This window comes from Osmia bicornis, chromosome 6 (assembly GCF_907164935.1).
Source record: "Osmia bicornis bicornis chromosome 6, iOsmBic2.1, whole genome shotgun sequence".
Classification (NCBI taxonomy): Eukaryota; Metazoa; Arthropoda; class Insecta; order Hymenoptera; family Megachilidae; genus Osmia; species Osmia bicornis.
In genome coordinates, this window is record NC_060221.1 from 8,883,541 (window position 1) to 8,900,766 (window position 17,226).

Genomic DNA, 17,226 nt, shown 5'->3' on the forward strand with positions numbered 1-17,226 from the left:
AAAAGACCAGTTTTCGTTCTTTCATGCGCATCTTCGCCCTGATTGGCGATACTCCCACTCCCATACGCTTGCGCAAAGCGTCGCTGAGGCGCTTCCACGTGGTGCATCTACGCGAAAGTGCATCATTTGGAGCGTATAACGGGTAGCACGGTTTTTTACTTACGTATATCATTCTGTATTCTTCCTATTCAATCGTACTATTGTTTCACCTTGTATATTAAGCTCGCAGTTAACGAAGTGGGAAGCGATTAGCGGAGTGGGAGTTCCGAGGCTCGCTACGTTCCCCCACCATCTTCCAACCTGCGCGCCTTAGTTATGAACTCTTGTGAAATGAAAATAAATACATACGCGTGCGCGCGTGTTACATAACCTTTATAATTGGTTACTACAAATCCAAACACAACTAAATGGTGTCAATTCTAATTAATAATTAACTTGTATATTTTAATATCAAATATTTATTGTGTAATTTTGACATATAATAATTTTATTTCTTTTAACTCATTTTTGTAAGGTGTCCAACAATATTTATGCATTAAAAGCATATTTTAAATAATTTATTAATTTTGAATTGTATAATTCATAAATCTTTACAATGTCCATGTTAAGAAAACTATCAAGATTACCACAAAATGTATATTCTTTCAAAAACATTGTTCAAAAATATCCAACAAGAAATGAAAGTTTTTTGTCCGCAGCTCGACAATCTTCTACATTTAAAACTGTACTCAAAGCAAGTTTAGTTGGAATTTCTATTGGATTCCCTATTGGTGTAGTTATTACATCGGGTTATTCTTGGTACATAAATAAAGATGGTTCCAAAACTTTTCATCTTGAAGGTAAAGAGCAAATAGTCGAAGTACTTAAAGAGAAACCACAAGTACCAATTTCCAGGCAGGTAGGTTCAATTTAAACAATATACTTATATTACTTCATAAAGTTTTGAATATGTATTTAAACACTATCAAAGAAAAATGATACATATATATTATTAATTATTATGTTTCTTTTTATTATACTTTCTGTATTAGCATTTTGACTGCCAAGTCACTCATATACCTGGGTGAATGCATGAATTCTCACAAGGTCCTGCTACCCATTTTATGGGGTCATCTTACTTAACCAATTATAAATGGTTATTGTAAGTACTTAAAATTATACCTAAGAGAAAGGACTAAATATCATCAGAATAATGGATAATATGATTTATTAATAATAACATTAATTTGGCAAGATTATTAAATTCAGCATGGCAGTTAAAATGTTAAAGTATAGGTATTATAAAAGTACTTAATGTTTATTACTGAAATATTTTTTAAATTGAATAATTTATTTTTATTTTAGATAATTTCACCTGTCGATACAACAGGATTAAAATTAACACTTTTTCAATATCAAACATGTCCCTTCTGCTGCAAGGTAAAGCATTTATATTAATAGATTATTGTTTAATATAATAAATGCCAAGAAGCTGTGCTTGTAAGTCATGTAAATAAACTAATGAATGTAAACATATTTTAGGTCCGAGTCTTTTTGGATTACTATGGAATATCTTATGATATCGTGGAAGTTGATCCAGTATTGCGAAAAGAGATATCATGGTCTTCTTACAAAAAAGTACCAATACTTTTAGCACAAATAGATTCTGGATATGAACCTCTACATGATAGCTCAATGATTATTTCACTATTAGCATCACATCTAAAAGATAGATCACTAAAAATTGAAGATTTAGTAAAAGATTATCCTAGTATAGCAATGCACGATGAAAACAGTAAATTGAAGTATGAAATCATGAACAAATACTTTTTAATGTATAAAGAAACTCTGCTTTCAAATATAGACATGAATGATATTATGTGAGTAATGTTATTTAATATAATTTGTTGTTGAAGTTATTTTCATATAATTATTATCATTACTAACAAATTTTATCATTATTACAGGGAAGAACGTAAATGGAGAAAATGGGCTGATGATACACTTGTTCATACACTTTCACCAAATGTATATAGAACACTAGATGAAGCTTATAAAACTTTCAATTGGTTTTCTGAAGTAAGTATGGAGAGAAACAATTGATTTATATATAAGTGACAATTACTTAAATTTATTAGTAAAATCCATTTTAGATTATAAGAGAAATTAAGAATATAATTTTTGTATTAATTAGGTCGGTAAATGGAAGGAATATTTCCCAACATGGGAAAGATTAATAATGATAAATATAGGTGCAATGGCAATGTGGATTATATCAAAACGACTGAAACAAAGACATCATCTTAAAGATGATGTTCGACAATCTCTGTATGACGAAATTAATACATGGTTGCGATCTATTAAAAAACGCGGTGGCACATTTATGGGAGGGGGTAAGCCTAATTTATCAGATCTCACTGTTTATGGGATTTTGAAAAGCATAGAAGGCTGTGATGCTTTTAAAGATGTCTTAGATAACACAAAACTGAGCACATGGTATAATGCTATGACAAAAGAGGTAGAAGCACATTCAGGAAGCAATTATTTGATACCTAAGTAATGTAAATATACATATTAATTTATTTTAAACTAGTTTGTATTGCTGAAGCCAATTACGTTAAAATTATGTTGCACTCGATTCATTGCTTCATTGAAACGTTGATTTTTATTTTTTACTTATAGTATTAATAACATTATTTTAGTTATACATTTGAAACTATATCATGATACAAGACCAGATATGTATAATTACACTTACATTCTGCATTTCTGTATGATCTGTAATATTGACTTTCATAGAATAAAAAATTAAAATCGATGTTATTATAAACTTAATTTTTATTTATATTTATTGCGATAGTTACAATTGAATTATACAGGCTAAGTACTGAGGCACAGAATAGAAATATCTTTTTTGTTTAAACCGCACAAGGTAACTGACGATACGTCAGTGAGAATCCTTTATTTTCAATTTCCCCCATTTCATCTTCATTTGTAACAACATACAATACAAATGGTTTAGAATATGCTAAAATAAAAATATCAAAGTATTTAAAATTGATAATTGTTGTAACAATCTGTATATATATATATAAAATTCCATTTCTCCTTTGTATAATAAGCACAATAAACGATAACAAGAATGTTTAGAAATACTTACAAGTCTTTGTTACAAAACCATTACCGCAAAATCGTTCTACACCAACTGGTACACCTTTTTCATACGGATGCGGAACGATAACAAAATCTTTAGTACAATTTGTTCCTGATTCTGCTGCATATTCAGTACCTAGTTATGAATTTAAAAATTACCATGTGTCTCTATAAATATTTTGTTTATCAATGTAATAAATAATTAGAATTCTATCGCGTAATTACCTATAATAGTAGGGTCAAAAGAACCTGTGTCTCCAGAAACAGAAAATGAATTTGAATTCGTTTGAGACCATTCAATGGCACAATATCCTTGAGCCATTCTTACACATATACCGTAATTTGTATTTGCAATTTGTCTTGTACCAAGTTCTGGGGCTGCAATATTTAATAACATTGAAAAAAATTATGTTTATTGCAGCATTAATTGTGTTCAATTACATACACATTTGCATATTTATAAACATATGTTTATTTCTAATGCTTTTTTCTTTTAATCTGTTATTAAATACCTCTCGGATTTTGTGTTGTGCCATAGTTAAAACTTGTTACTGTGCCCGAAACAGTATCATAATACTGTAAGCACCCATTTGGAGCTGTAATAACAACAAATGTAAGCAATATAAATGTATAAGAAAAATACACTTCAAAAATTTAAATAATTTTATATTAAAATTGAATCTTTGTCATTCTCAACTGAAGTGGAAATTATATCTACAATAATGCAATTATAACGGTAAGATACATGCATACCTTTATATGTAGAATCACAAGGTAATTGCTCAATTCTTACATTCCATCGACGATCCATAGTATACTCAGAATTAGTATCAATTGAAATCATAATTGGTGTATTACCATTAAAATCTATGTAAACTAAAAATTTTTAATGAATTTTAATTTATATAATTTTAAGCAACAGAAACACACCTTTTATCTAAAATGTCATGATTATATTTAATTATTACATAATTATTACCATGTTGGTTTGCATTTTCCCCACAAATTCGAGGTACTAAAGTGCCAGATCCAGAAACCAAAAAATAATCATAGTCACAAATCCCACTAGCATTTGGCGAAGCAAGACTGAATTCTAAAAAGTCCAAACGCAACTAGAACAAAAATTTATGTAAGATTTTAGGGTTTTAAATACGTACTATACAATATAATACAATAGCATAATGTACATTACATTAGCTTACTTGACATATATTTGAATTACAACGTTGCACTGTTATTGTACATCTTCCATCCCCTTCGTAAGTTGTTGGGTACTCTGGATTTGTAAAATATGTATTGTTTATGTTTGTAGTGGAACCACATGTTTTTTGAACTGTAACGATTAAGTTTGAATTAATTATAAGTGAAGTGTAAAAGATATTATTTGTTTTAATTTTCAAAAACGTATGATATGATTTAAAATTACTTACAAACGCAACAAACACCATGTGTATTTGCACAAGTACCAGACGGTGTTCCACCATACTCACGACATTCTCTTCTGGTAAAACAAGTGCCATTTAAATTGTTGCTAGCCAGACATTGTGAATTTGCAAAACGGATAACACTAAATAGCGGGAAAACTGTTAAAACAAAGCACAATACATAAAATAAATATCATTTTAAAACATAGTTCTGTTCTGTTTATTTTTCAGTTACTTACATCTTCCTTGAAGCATTGAATTCTGAGTTTCCACAATATTGTTATTATCCATCTGGCGAATTTGACAGATGGCAGAATTTACAAAAATGAAAATTATTATGCAGACTAGACGGAACATGGTTCAAACTGTAATTCTTCAAACGTGTTCAATGCTGTCGAGGATTTCGTTTAACGGTGCTTAAGCAATCAGAACAATTAGCGTCTATATAAGAGCCAAGCTAATATTTACTCTGGTGTACATAACTGGATTGTTTTTAACATACTCAGTGTAAAACAGACTCGGCCACAATAATGTTTATTAATGCATTTACTGTTATTTTTTATACAAATTAGTTATCTATATTTTATATAATATTTGTGCTCTAATCTTTTGCAATACAGAACAATAATAATTTATTACAGTAAAGAAATAAAATTACGTTAACATAAATATATTTAAATTGATAACAAATTTTAATCAGAGACTTTATTTGATGTTCTGCAAAATGGACAATACCCATGTCGTAATAAAGCCAATTCATAATCATCTAAATGAAACAGCTGAAAGAAATAATACAAAATTATTAGGCAAATCACATGAATTTGACCAAATCATAACAGAAATTGGTTCAAATACGATGTTAAGTTAGATGGCAAAATAATCCTATACACCTTTAAACAAGACTTGCAGAAAGTAATTTGTAGATCAGGTAACAAATTTTTGAAATATTTTGTTTTGAATGGTTTTGGCCACTTTGTAATTAATACTGTACATGGATCCATACTTCTCAAAACATTTCTCCCCACAATAATATTGGAAGTGTTCAATTTTTCCTGAAATAATGAACATAATTTAGCATTGCATTTTTTATAAATACGAGCATGCGTACAACGTCTCAGCGTAACTCATGGACATGTTTCTGCTTTATAATATGATAAAACAATCTAACATTTCCTAGAAATCAAGAGATCTTTCCCTTTTTATCTTTATCATTTAATCGTTTAAATCACATACCTCATATTTCATTAAACGTGCAGTAAAGAGATCTACTTCAGAAGTAACAGAAAGTTGATCTTTATCTGATGTATCATTATATGAAGTTAGTGACTCATTTATTAATTTTTCTGCTTCTTCGTCTGAAATACCTTCTTCTAATTCAAATTCAACTAATGGTAAAATTTCTGCAATTTCAATATGATTTCAATTTATGATACATTACTGTTTACGTTACTTTTTGTTAAATAAATTAAAAGTGAAACTTACCAAACATTACAAAGGAATATTGAAATTTTAAACCACACTGAACACAATGTCCTTGATTATTTGATGGCAACAAAGGGTTAAAAGTTGAACATTTATAGCAAAGAGGCAAAAGATCTTCAGGATCTTTATAAGCAGAGGCTCGAGACATTAAATTCAAAACTTCTAACTGGCTAAGTTGATTTGTTGGAATTTTTGTTTTGCGTAGCTTTTCGAACAGCTGCATTGTTAATTTATTAGCACCAAGAAAGGATGCTTGTTTCAATAAAGTATATAGTATAGTAAATCTCGAAACCCCTTCTATTTGACTGTTTTCAGTTTTTGTTAAAAGAAATCGTGAAATGTTAAAAAGTGCTTCCGGCATTAATGATGTAAATGGTTCTTCCTAAAAATAAATCCTTGCTATTATTATTTTTTAATTTTCAATAACATAATCGTACTGATATTGTTAAAGTTGTGTTAGGTATATTTACTTTTTACTTACAACATATTTATGTACTTCATAATAAGCATAATAAATTTCAGCTTTCTCATGATACTGAAGAAACGTACTTTGCAGTTCCTCAACATTTTTGTCGAGGTTTAAACTGATTTGAGAAAGAAGCCAGTAAAAGTAAGAAGCATCACGAAATCTTTCTTCAGTTACTGCATTCTTTGCTAACATTGTTAAGACTGTTATGGATTCATCTGATTGGCCAGCTATCTGAAATGCTAAGAAATTATGTGAATAATAATTTTAATATTATAATGTGTGTACTAATGTGTGTATTATTCACAAACATAATATAAATAAATTATATGACTTTTATATGTAATCAGCAAAAAAAATGTTTCTTTGTATTCACCTTCCTGAGCTTCAGAAAAATGACCAGTTTCTGTTAACCACCTAGCATATGGTCCATAAATTCTAGCTTTTAATTTAGGATTTCTTTCAGCTAATTCAAATGCCTCTGGCCAGGCTTGAGCTTCCACTAAAACATCCGCTACATCAGGATCATCTCCCAAACGACTAAAAATTTCAGCTGCACCATGTGTTGCACCCAAATTTTTTAACTTTTTAGCAATCACTGTTAGATTATCTCTATCCAATTTATCAAGTTGTCTGCCTACTTTAATTAACATATCGATCCACCCATATTCTGCAATTATGTTAATCGCGCGATCTATATCCCCCGCTGAAAGAAACATTTCTGCTGCAGCACGAGGTTCCCCAAGACTTTTCGCCCATTCTGCTCTTCTACGCAGTAGGATTGTACGGTCCTGAATAAATTCGAAGAAAATTTTCACTTCTGATTCATTTTTCACTTCAACGGAATATAAATAATCCTTACTTAAAGGCATAAAATTAAATTAAAAATGCTTAGCCACTTACCTGGTTATTTCCATTAACAATAAATTCTTGCGCAATATCAAACATCCGTAGATCAGAATACATGGTTAATGCATATTGTTGCAAACCAGCTTTTTGGAAAAGTTTTGCAGCATCCTTTAACTTTCCCATAGCAGCCGCAGCAGTAGCCATACATGCTTCTTTTCCCCATTCTCCGGATTTCAGTTTCTCTTCCACTTCAGACAGAACTTCTATATATTTTAGATTTTTTATTCTGGCAAAAGCAGCATATGCTATGTTCAATTCTAAGTTTTCCAAAGCAGCAGTGCCTAAGGAAAACCAGTCAGAATCTGCCACTCCAAGACATGCAATGTTATAAGCATGAGAAAAGAGACCGATGTCCAAATACTGATACATAAACAGTGATAACGGCACCTGTATACATTTTAATTATTTATATACATTGTTTAAGATATGATAAACATGTATGCACAATAATGTTCAGAAAATTCAATATTACCTCCATTGTAACAATAGAAGAACCATTTAAGCAATAGACTTTTGATCCATTATGACCAACAACAAATCCAGAAAATTTTTGTCTATATTCCGTAAATGTTCCAACTTTAATTGTTAAATACTCTCCACTAGAGAAACACATTATATCTTCAAAAGTACTGTTGAATGCTACACTATTTACATTTTGAAATTCTTGGAGTTTCTCTTCTGTATACAAATCGAACACAGAAAGAATTCCATGATCACCAACAACTGCAAGCTTTTCCTTTAATGAACTAATATCAAGGCACCTTACAGAACTCTCTATTTTTGCTATATACGCTGGAAATGGATTATCCAAATATATTTTCACTATATAACCTGTGTTCAAACCTAAATAAAAATTATTTAAAGAGATCAGTTTAAACCTTAATTTTTTTAACCAGTTTTTAATTTCTATAACAACCTGCGATAAGGCATTCTTGTCCAGCTGGTCCACCGACAACTTTTATATAAGTTATTAGTCCGTCAAGTATCCATTCTCTTCCTATAATTCCATTAAATGATAAACTTTGTAATCTCTTCTCAGTACATAGAACTAAATTATTTGCCGCGACCACAAGTAAATTACAGTTCAATGCTTGATTCAATTTTTCACGTATACGATAGTGCATTCCATCGTTAGAATTTGATGGTTCGTATATTATCACACGTTCGGATAACTGAACTGCTAATCTATTTTTATATACTGCAATACGATATATCTAAAAGTAAAATATAAGTTTTACAGATATAAACTGATCAAGCTAAGCATAGTATTAAAACACGCAATTAAAATGATACTCAATTTGATATAGTGCAATTTTTCGTACCAAATCTTTACATTTGATTCTGACTTTTTGGCTAGTAATTAAATTTTGAATTATTACATCAGTCATATTTTCTCTATATGCATACCGATCTCCATATAATCCATGTATAACATCCCATGATAACTGTAAATATGTTATTGTACCATCTTGACAACCAAGTGCCTAAATACATAAATGAAAGATAGTTAAGCGAATAAGTATAGCATGATATTAGGTGATATTGTATAACAAAATAAGAAATTATCAAATAGACAATGACACTAAATGAAACAAATTCTTACAATATGTGTAGATGATGGATGTACAGCACAACTCCAAACCCAAGAAGAAAATGTATTACCAATATTGATTAACTTGATTCCATCATATGTCATTAATACGCATTGCTTATTACTTCCAGAAATTAAAATGTATTGATCTCCTGCAAAGTTACACATTTTAAGAGGAATAAAATTTAATAATCTATCTTTCCCAACTTGTTTTCCTGACATTGAATAAAAGGATATAGTTCCGTTCCATTCTGCGATACAAAGGACATCATTTGGATCCTCCCTATAAACAATACAGAAATTTATTAAAGGTATTATTATGAATTTTACATAAATTCTAATCATGTTTCATTACCACTGATGATTCCACAATAAACTCCAAATAGGTACTCCATTTTGTCTTTCAATACGTATCTGTTCTTCTCCATTCTGAAACATTCAAATAAGTTTGATAAATAATTTTTGTAGAACTTTATTTTTTAGAAGCTTGAAACGTAAGAAACAAACTTTATTTCTAATAGAAACATAGCCAGTTGTCAGTCCAATGGCTAGGTATTGACCATCGCTTGTCCAAGCACAACAATTGACCCTTCCTCTCGACTTATGCTTTACAATTGCTTTCTGTTCTGGGGACCAAAATGCTATATCTGATAGAGAACAGCTTAAGAGCTGATGCGACACTGGATTAAATTGCATAGCTTGAACAGCTTCATTGTGTCTAAAAATGTGAAATATATTTTTATGTTTCTAGATAATGATATAGAAAAATTAATCCAAGAAACCTTGAAAAATTATATTTAAGAACTACTAGGTAGGTATAATTTCATTAAATGTAACTTACGAATATTTCAGTATACCCTCTAATCTTGATGTCCAAATTATAACACTTTTATCTGCACTTCCTGATGCAAATTTTTTACCATCTCTTGCATAACACACACAGTAAACTACATCTTTATGCCCTATAAAATACATCATAAATATACTTTATATATTAGTAGATTATAATTCAAATTACCTTTTAATGGTTGAATCAAAGCACCTTCACTAGTTTCATAAACAAGAACTTGCTGCCCAGCAGCAATAACTAATTGAGTCCCGTCTGGATTAAAGCATAAATCATATATACTGCAATAACATTTGCGTTAATAATAGTTTTTATTGGTTGAAAAATAAAAGTATTTATATACATAGAAGCATAATATTTGTAAGCTTATTCTCAATGTTAATAATTTTTTAATTACATTATCATATTACTAAAAACATTATTTCCATAATTACCATCGTTCTGATTTATCTTGAACTTTATCAACCCAAGTTGGAGAAATCTTCATGATTTACTTTTTTATAAGATAATTTTTCGATACAATTTTAAGATGCCATCCCTAACATTTTCGTACAGACGTTTGTTTTGACGGTTTCCACGGAAACTGATTAATATGGCGGTGATGCGGTGAAGCCATGCCATATGCCATGTTGAAGCAAATAACACACCAATACACTTTCTAATAATTCTACCCACACATAAATAAAGGCCAAAAACACCAATAAATGAGGAATATTGGTTAAATATTTTCATTTTTTAACGAAAACAATGTAAAAAACAAATTTCTTTTTATAATTAGATTAAAAACTTAATTTCACAAGTAATTTATTTGGAATTTAGTATGTATATATCTATAGTTAAGTAAGTATGACAATTATGTTGGAAATAGATATATAAAAAATAATCGTGGTAAAAATTTTATTTAAATGTATTAAGCATGTATGTTATTTGAACATAAAATGTTCCAAAATAGTAGCCAAATAGGAAGCATTATAGAAATTGTTACATTGTAAAACCAATTTCCATAAATCATTGAATCCATAATACTGTAAACAAATGCTTGCTTTGTAGCACGATATCCACGGAATAAAATTGAGAGGAAAGGATCAGTAGAAAAATGTACATATGTATAACACATTATGATTAAAGTTGTGATCATAAATGGATGTAGTAGAATCCAAAGAAAGGATATCACTTTGCGGAATCTGGAACATAGTTTTATTAAAAATTTTAGTAATATTTATTAAATATTCAAGTACGTCCTATAACTAGTTAATTTCTTAAAATATACTTACTTGTTAGTTGAATGTTTTTTTGGTGTTATTGGTAGAATTACAGGTACATAAACTACCGCAGCAAGAAGGGCCAGAGAAAAATTATGCATTGCTATACACATCAACATAGTGGCCAACTCTACTAACGCAATTACACAAACTAAAGCTGCGTTTTTATACTTCATTTGCCTAAAAATAATAAAAATTTATGTACAATATGTATTTCATGGTATCATTATTGTTAATGAACGAATACTCTAAATTACCTTTTCGAATAGAATGGCCATATTAATGTTAAAATAGTTATTGCCATAAAACTAAAATATATAGAATCTTCTGTGCGTAAATTCCACAGTTTTCTACCAAAATATGTAACTGCACTAGGAGATGTTGCAATTACAACTCCACAAATATGTGCCCATAATATTTCTGAAGTAATAGCTCCGATATCAAATCCATCTATCTATAAAATATATTCTATAAACATTTAAATAATTGTAATTTTTGTACATAGCATTCTTATAAATACGATTATAACGACAAACCTTTAATTGCTTAACAGTGCTTTCCTTATTTTCCTTAGAAGTGAATATTTGAAGCTTTTGCCACATAGCAAATGCTTTTATAAATACTGCAGCAATAATCAGGACTAAAGACCTTATGTAAAGTCCTAAAATGTTTTTAGTTATAAACGATAAAATAAACTATCGAAAAAAAAAGTAAAACAAGTATTCATATTTACATTTAAATATACTATATCTTTACTCACCAATAGAAATATAAGTATCAGTTGATGGAAGTAAATAGAAAAAATAAGACTGATGAAAACGTTCCAATAAATTATTTAAAGATCGAACTATACTTTCAACAATACGACCCACTTGATAAAAATTTCTTTCAGAATTTTGTTGTCCAGGCTTTTCAAAACCTTCCAAAGTAATTGCTTCGATGCCAAATCTATATATTATTAGACGTATAAATATTACATTCCAAAAAAAGAGGTCTGTGATATTATTTAAAAAAATATTGCTTAAATTATAATAATCCAGTCTTTTTGAAGAACATTTTTGATAATTGAGAAAATTAGCACTTTGTTGCTATAATTTTTTGAATACCTGTGAAAGAGTCCATGATTTCCAGTGGGGATACCGGTAGCTTGAGTACTAATCATCATAAGAAGTGTATTAAAATGATACCACCAATTTTTAATCTTGTTTTTGTATTTAACATCAAAACGCCTTTGAACTGACTGCCTGATTCCTTCTTTTGCTATCATATTTTGTGCTAAATTGAAAAGGTCCAAATTGGGTAATTGTCCATTTAATCCTTCAACCTACATAATAATTAATTTCAATCCTGTGGAACGGAATAGCCGATCACCAAACTATATTAAATTATAATAAAAAATATACTTTAACATCGATAGATGAAATCTTCATTGAATGTAATTCTAAATTAATGGCAGCTTGAATAGAACCAGCACGACCAGAGAGATCCCCAGCCATAAGTACACCTTTGCTACCACTAGTAACCCCATGATACGCATCTAACCATGCTTGTATACCTAATTGTTCATGCTCTGTTATTAGAAATATAATATCTTTTGCCCAATATTTCTGTTCTAAAACAGCAAAAAAAAACAAATTTATGGGATGATTTACTAATTATAGATAAGCAATTAGACATACCTTTCGTTTAGATACTCACTTCTACAAAATTTAGCAAATGCAAGAAGAAGAGCAACAGAAGGTGCTGTATCCAAATAAATACTATTAATCGACCTAAAAGGAACACTAACCACAACAGCTTCTGTACTGGCTGCTCTTGGAGCTCTTATAATTCCATATATATTTTGCCCCGTAAACTAGAAAAGTTATCTTTAGTCAATCTTCATACGTATGTACACATACATATGTATTATTTTAATATTTTCATTAGTTACATGCCAAATAACAATTACGATATTTATATCAATATCAATATCAACTACTAAGGAATACTTTTAAGGAATTGTAATAACAACAAAGAATACCTGTTGTTCTTGAAAGGGATATATTAATGAGAAATTGTGTATAAAAACATCCAAATGAAGTTGATTTAATTTTGCAGCTATCCAAGCATACGGCATTGTATCAGGATAATGTTTCATTTCATGAACTAATTCCAAATAATATTGTTTCGCAGTTTGTTCTAAGTTACTCTCTTTTGTAACTAATCCAGGTAATAAAGCATTTTCAGAAAAATAAGTATCTGAAATATTCAAGTATTATTTAAAAAGTATATTTTAATTTTATTGATTTAAATAGAACATTTGATTGAATACTCACTATCATTAAATGCAGGTAAGGCAAGAAGTAATATCCAAACAACTCCACTTACATAAAGAAAAAAACAAAGAGATCGTTGCCATTTTAATAAGAATTTTATTATTTTCCCCGATCCTGCCCTCGGATCTGTCAACAAACCCATTTTCAGTTTTGGAAATTTGTGACTCCAAACTCCACTCTTGTGCTTTGGTGCAAATTTTAGATTTACGCCTCACTACCAGGAGGCGCTGATGTCACTTCTCTACATGCATAGCTTGTATCACCGATTTTAACACACAATTAAAGATATCGTGACGTCATGTTCCCGCGTTTCTCAAATGTTTCAAAATTTAAAGAGACAAAAGAAATATGGCGCACATGGTTGCACATGGTGGCAGCGTAGATGACTGAATTGCCAGGTTCGTGAATTCCATTATTATAATTATTACTATTATTATTACTATTGCTATTATTATTATTGAAAAAGATATTTTTTAAAGTTTTTTCTAGGTTTTTAGGTTTTTCAATAACTTCTGCTGATGAGATGCAGCAACAGCAGTAGAAGATAGAAATTAAGTACAGAATTTTTAAAAATTGTTACTGAAAACATAACTGTTTACATTGCTATTTTAGTAATATATTTAATTTTAATTATTAAAATGTATCTTTAAAGAAAGAGGAAGAAAATATGCATCATCAGAGGGTGTATTAACGAAAACAACAGGATGTTCTCCTTCCCCTAAGAGAGAAAGGATAAGAAGAGGATGGCACAATGGGTGGAAGTATGTGACAACCCAAAGTCAGTGCTTCCACCTGAAAACTGAAATTCTGATGATCTGTAGTAGCTATTGTATGCGTCTACTAAGTTGAGACTCGAGGTGTGAAACGCTTCTCCTACTCCTCACCTCGAACCCTCGCCTAGTAGTAGTAGTAGTAGTAGTTTCTACTAGTAGCTGTAACCTAGAGAGCGAATAGCGAGAATGCGTGTGGGTCAACTGTATAAGTGTGGGTGTCTTAGCCTGGCCCATTTGGCTTCGACCAATCCTTAGTAGTCTCAACTTAGTGGACGCGTACAGTACTTTAAAGAAAAATACTTCATGAGGAAAAGATTAACAACATCAGCAGTTCCAACACTGAACTTACTTGGTAATAACTTTTATTGTACTTTTATTGAACCTTATTCGTAACCTCGTTAAAATCGACCGCTGCGTTCCCATGCACCAGGAAAGCAGAAGTCACAAGAACTTCATTTCTAATAAATAACATTTCATCTGTTTATTTCAGAATTTACAACTGATGTCAAACCATACGGATTTTTGTTGAGGACTAGGATTTATACAGGTGTCTACGGGGTTTCGCGAAAGTGCATCGGCGTTGGCGTTAACCTTTGCAGGTTTGTATACTACAGTATAATCGTATTCCGCCACCTCATAATTTTAGATGTTGGATCCTTGACATTGTGTAGCCATACCAAGGGCCTATGGTCAGTGAGCAATGTAAATTGTCGGCCATAAAGGTAGGGTCGAAAATGTTCCACATCAAATAGAACTGCTAACAATCCCTTCTCGAATTCAAAGGACTTCCTTGATTTTCAGAAATTGAAGGAAACTGGTGATCGCGATTTTCTCCAAACACGATTAGTATTTCTCCTTCTACACGATAAATCAGTATGGCCTAATTTCCCACATTCTCGGCACCTAAGCGCGTTGCGAATTGCCCTCCCGCGTTGACGATCCGGTCGCGCATAGCATTCCCTAGAAAAATGACCAGTTTTCCCACAACTAAAACACGTTTTCTTTCGCACTTCTGCTGTCAAAACCCTGGGATTAATATCAAAAGCATTCGCACTCCTAGATGTCCGTGAAGAATTTATATGTTTTTCAAGTTTAGATGATAATTTTATAGCCATTCTTAATTCTTTAATATCATCTTTAGAAAGGGTATTCGCGACGACGTCGTTCTGTAATCCCCTTAAAAACTCGGTCACCGCGCTCGCCATAAGCAATTTTTTAACTTCCACAAATTTCTCTGAATTTAAATCTTCCTTCGCCGCCTGTACCCCACGATCTAAAATATCATTAACACGAAATCCGTATTCTTCTACTGTTTCGCTTTCCCGACGATATACGGCATTTAATTCATTTTGCGTATTATTTAGATCGAAACTCCGAGCAAATGTAGATTTAATTAAAGCTATTAATTCCTCCACGGTTTTTGGATCATCATCACCTACTATGCCCCTGTAAACCCGGTGTTGCATACGGTTTCGAATGATAGCGAGTAAAAAGGTCTTGTCCTCAGGTCTAGTTAAGGTGTCAGCAAGCCGACATTGAGCAATAAAATGATTTACTAGAGATGGTTTTCCATTGAAATGAGGAATAAAACTGCTTATTATGTCATACTCGACATGAGTAAAGGTTTTTGGAAGCTCAAGCGGTATCGTAACCACATCCTTAATCACATTGTTAGAGAGAGGTTGCAATGAGCCTAGACCCGAATTATTTGACGGATGCCCATTCACATCTGAAGAGGAATCTAACACGTTAGAAGGTAGTGGCCTGGATGGAATCATAAGTGTATTATTAGCCGTACTACTAGATGGAATTGATACGCCACCCGTCGCACCACAGCTCTGTATCGTAGACTGGACGGGTACAAGAGATGACTCCTGTAACCGAGTTTCAATATTATGCAAGGAAAAAGAAGACCCTATGCTGGGAGATTCTCCCGAGACATCCTCTACAAATATGACATTAGCACCACGCAGACTATTTTTGCGACTCCTCTTGGCCCTTACTAATTTCTTTAAATACGGCGGCATCTTATCGAATTAGTTTTAACAATTTCAAACTAATATTCTACAGTCTAATTGTTTATATTCTAGGCTTACAGTTCTGTTGCAACGATCAATTAATATTCCGCAGGAAATCACTTAAAGTTTTGTTTAACTGTTGCTTTTTTCACACGTGTACGATTCCATCCGACGGCGACCCGTTGATCAAGTTGACCTCAGTTCATGGGAAAGGTCCTTAAGTACTCCGGCTCGATGGTCTCTAGCTCCGCAACAGGTACTCCAATAAAATCCGTCTGCAATCAGCTGCTTCAGGTAGGCCTCAGCTCCGTAGGAAGTCCGCTCAGGTCTCTGGATTTTATTTCGTCCTCTCTTGTGCTCCAGGAATGATTCAATGATGATGTGGATGAGGTGCGCGTGATTTCGGTGGATGGCTTGCACGGCAGCCGAAATCACCTGTCTCCGGCATTTACCCTTCGCTCTTGGGGAAACCGCGCCAAAACCCAAGAGGGAGAAGTTGCACAAAACTTTGTCCACTTATTTATAATGTTCAATAAAATAGTTTGTAAAATATTCGATTAACTGTTTAATACACACCCGCGAGCTGATAAAGTAATTTAAGTGTACATAAGTCTGTCACAATCACTTTATTTAACTATTCAGTTATTTCACTGTTTTAATTGCTTTCTTCGAATTATCACCTTTTGAATGTTTATCTCCACTTTTTGAACTATCCCACCGCTGTCACCAAATATGTTGCGTGTCCGTTTCGCGGAAATAGGGATTTTCGGGATTGAAGGAAAATGAAACAAACTATCGTTCACAGTTGTTTACGATTTGAAATTCGACTCTTGATTAACAGTCTTGAAAACTATGACTTTAAATGCGCTATGATTGCACGTGAGAAAGATCCGTCTGTTTTAGTTGACAAAATCATTCTGCCCGTTCCGCGCTTGACGGAGGAGATCTTCGCGCGATGTCGGTCGATGCCCCTTCCTTCGTGGATCCTGGATCCTCCCTCAGGA

General features: G+C 31.7%; 4 protein-coding genes and 1 long non-coding RNA gene across 5 annotated transcripts; 2 read left to right on the forward strand and 3 right to left on the reverse strand.

The window, feature by feature from the left end:
- The first annotated feature begins 320 nt into the window (after nucleotides 1–320).
- Nucleotides 321–2,814, forward strand: LOC114880511 (prostaglandin E synthase 2). Its single transcript, XM_029196591.2, has 5 exons — nucleotides 321–898; nucleotides 1,345–1,419; nucleotides 1,522–1,859; nucleotides 1,947–2,058; nucleotides 2,174–2,814. The coding sequence occupies exons 1-5, from the start codon at nucleotides 596–598 to the stop codon at nucleotides 2,537–2,539; spliced, it is 1,194 nt and encodes a 397-aa protein (XP_029052424.1). The 5' UTR covers nucleotides 321–595; the 3' UTR covers nucleotides 2,540–2,814.
- Nucleotides 2,800–4,982, reverse strand: LOC114880512. The gene is made up of 9 exons (XM_029196592.2): nucleotides 4,796–4,982; nucleotides 4,563–4,715; nucleotides 4,335–4,465; nucleotides 4,112–4,244; nucleotides 3,886–4,008; nucleotides 3,645–3,728; nucleotides 3,358–3,510; nucleotides 3,140–3,268; nucleotides 2,800–3,007 (listed from the first exon to the last, which is right to left on the reverse strand). Exons 1-9 carry the CDS (start codon nucleotides 4,911–4,913, stop codon nucleotides 2,898–2,900), a joined length of 1,134 nt encoding a protein of 377 aa, XP_029052425.2. The 5' UTR covers nucleotides 4,914–4,982; the 3' UTR covers nucleotides 2,800–2,897.
- Nucleotides 4,983–5,074: 92 nt separating this feature from the next.
- On the reverse strand, nucleotides 5,075–10,501 carry LOC114880509 (intraflagellar transport protein 122 homolog). The gene is made up of 16 exons (XM_029196589.2): nucleotides 10,286–10,501; nucleotides 10,023–10,132; nucleotides 9,846–9,966; nucleotides 9,512–9,722; nucleotides 9,360–9,433; nucleotides 9,017–9,287; nucleotides 8,736–8,897; nucleotides 8,330–8,627; nucleotides 7,886–8,256; nucleotides 7,408–7,800; nucleotides 6,881–7,295; nucleotides 6,520–6,746; nucleotides 6,039–6,420; nucleotides 5,790–5,956; nucleotides 5,447–5,608; nucleotides 5,075–5,335 (listed from the first exon to the last, which is right to left on the reverse strand). The coding sequence occupies exons 1-16, from the start codon at nucleotides 10,336–10,338 to the stop codon at nucleotides 5,249–5,251; spliced, it is 3,504 nt and encodes a 1,167-aa protein (XP_029052422.2). The 5' UTR covers nucleotides 10,339–10,501; the 3' UTR covers nucleotides 5,075–5,248.
- Nucleotides 10,502–10,731: 230 nt separating this feature from the next.
- On the reverse strand, nucleotides 10,732–13,639 carry LOC114880510 (glycosylphosphatidylinositol anchor attachment 1 protein). The gene is made up of 10 exons (XM_029196590.2): nucleotides 13,432–13,639; nucleotides 13,137–13,354; nucleotides 12,812–12,968; nucleotides 12,517–12,725; nucleotides 12,220–12,437; nucleotides 11,874–12,061; nucleotides 11,650–11,774; nucleotides 11,371–11,567; nucleotides 11,126–11,293; nucleotides 10,732–11,035 (listed from the first exon to the last, which is right to left on the reverse strand). Exons 1-10 carry the CDS (start codon nucleotides 13,571–13,573, stop codon nucleotides 10,762–10,764), a joined length of 1,896 nt encoding a protein of 631 aa, XP_029052423.1. The 5' UTR covers nucleotides 13,574–13,639; the 3' UTR covers nucleotides 10,732–10,761.
- Nucleotides 13,640–13,766: 127 nt separating this feature from the next.
- LOC114880534 lies at nucleotides 13,767–16,774 on the forward strand. Its single transcript, XR_003790092.2, has 6 exons — nucleotides 13,767–13,829; nucleotides 13,911–13,986; nucleotides 14,084–14,556; nucleotides 14,695–14,803; nucleotides 16,295–16,516; nucleotides 16,586–16,774. It is a non-coding gene; the product is annotated as an uncharacterized LOC114880534 (long non-coding RNA).
- The last annotated feature ends 452 nt before the right edge of the window (nucleotides 16,775–17,226 follow it).

Bases quoted from the DNA above. Each gene is read 5' to 3' on its own strand.
- LOC114880511 (XM_029196591.2), top strand. From the start codon at position 596: ATGTCCATGTTAAGAAAACTATCAAGATTACCACAAAATGTATATTCT. The intron at 1,420-1,521 runs GTAAAGCATTTA...AACATATTTTAG, and splicing joins CATGTCCCTTCTGCTGCAAG to GTCCGAGTCTTTTTGGATTA. The intron at 1,860-1,946 runs GTGAGTAATGTT...TCATTATTACAG, and splicing joins ATAGACATGAATGATATTAT to GGAAGAACGTAAATGGAGAA.
- LOC114880512 (XM_029196592.2), bottom strand. From the start codon at position 4,913: ATGTTCCGTCTAGTCTGCATAATAATTTTCATTTTTGTAAATTCTGCC. The intron at 4,009-4,111 runs GTAATAATTATG...AAAAATTTTTAG, and splicing joins GGAAAATGCAAACCAACATG to TTTACATAGATTTTAATGGT. The intron at 3,729-3,885 runs GTATGCATGTAT...TTGTTATTACAG, and splicing joins TTGTGATTCTACATATAAAG to CTCCAAATGGGTGCTTACAG.
- LOC114880509 (XM_029196589.2), bottom strand. From the start codon at position 10,338: ATGAAGATTTCTCCAACTTGGGTTGATAAAGTTCAAGATAAATCAGAA. The intron at 8,898-9,016 runs GTAAGAATTTGT...TTATGTATTTAG, and splicing joins ATCCATCATCTACACATATT to GCACTTGGTTGTCAAGATGG. The intron at 5,957-6,038 runs GTAAGTTTCACT...TTGAAATTGCAG, and splicing joins ATATTCCTTTGTAATGTTTG to AAATTTTACCATTAGTTGAA.
- LOC114880510 (XM_029196590.2), bottom strand. From the start codon at position 13,573: ATGGGTTTGTTGACAGATCCGAGGGCAGGATCGGGGAAAATAATAAAA. The intron at 12,726-12,811 runs GTGAGTATCTAA...TTGCTGTTTTAG, and splicing joins ATTTGCTAAATTTTGTAGAA to AACAGAAATATTGGGCAAAA. The intron at 11,036-11,125 runs GTAAGTATATTT...ACTATGTTCCAG, and splicing joins AAAAAACATTCAACTAACAA to ATTCCGCAAAGTGATATCCT.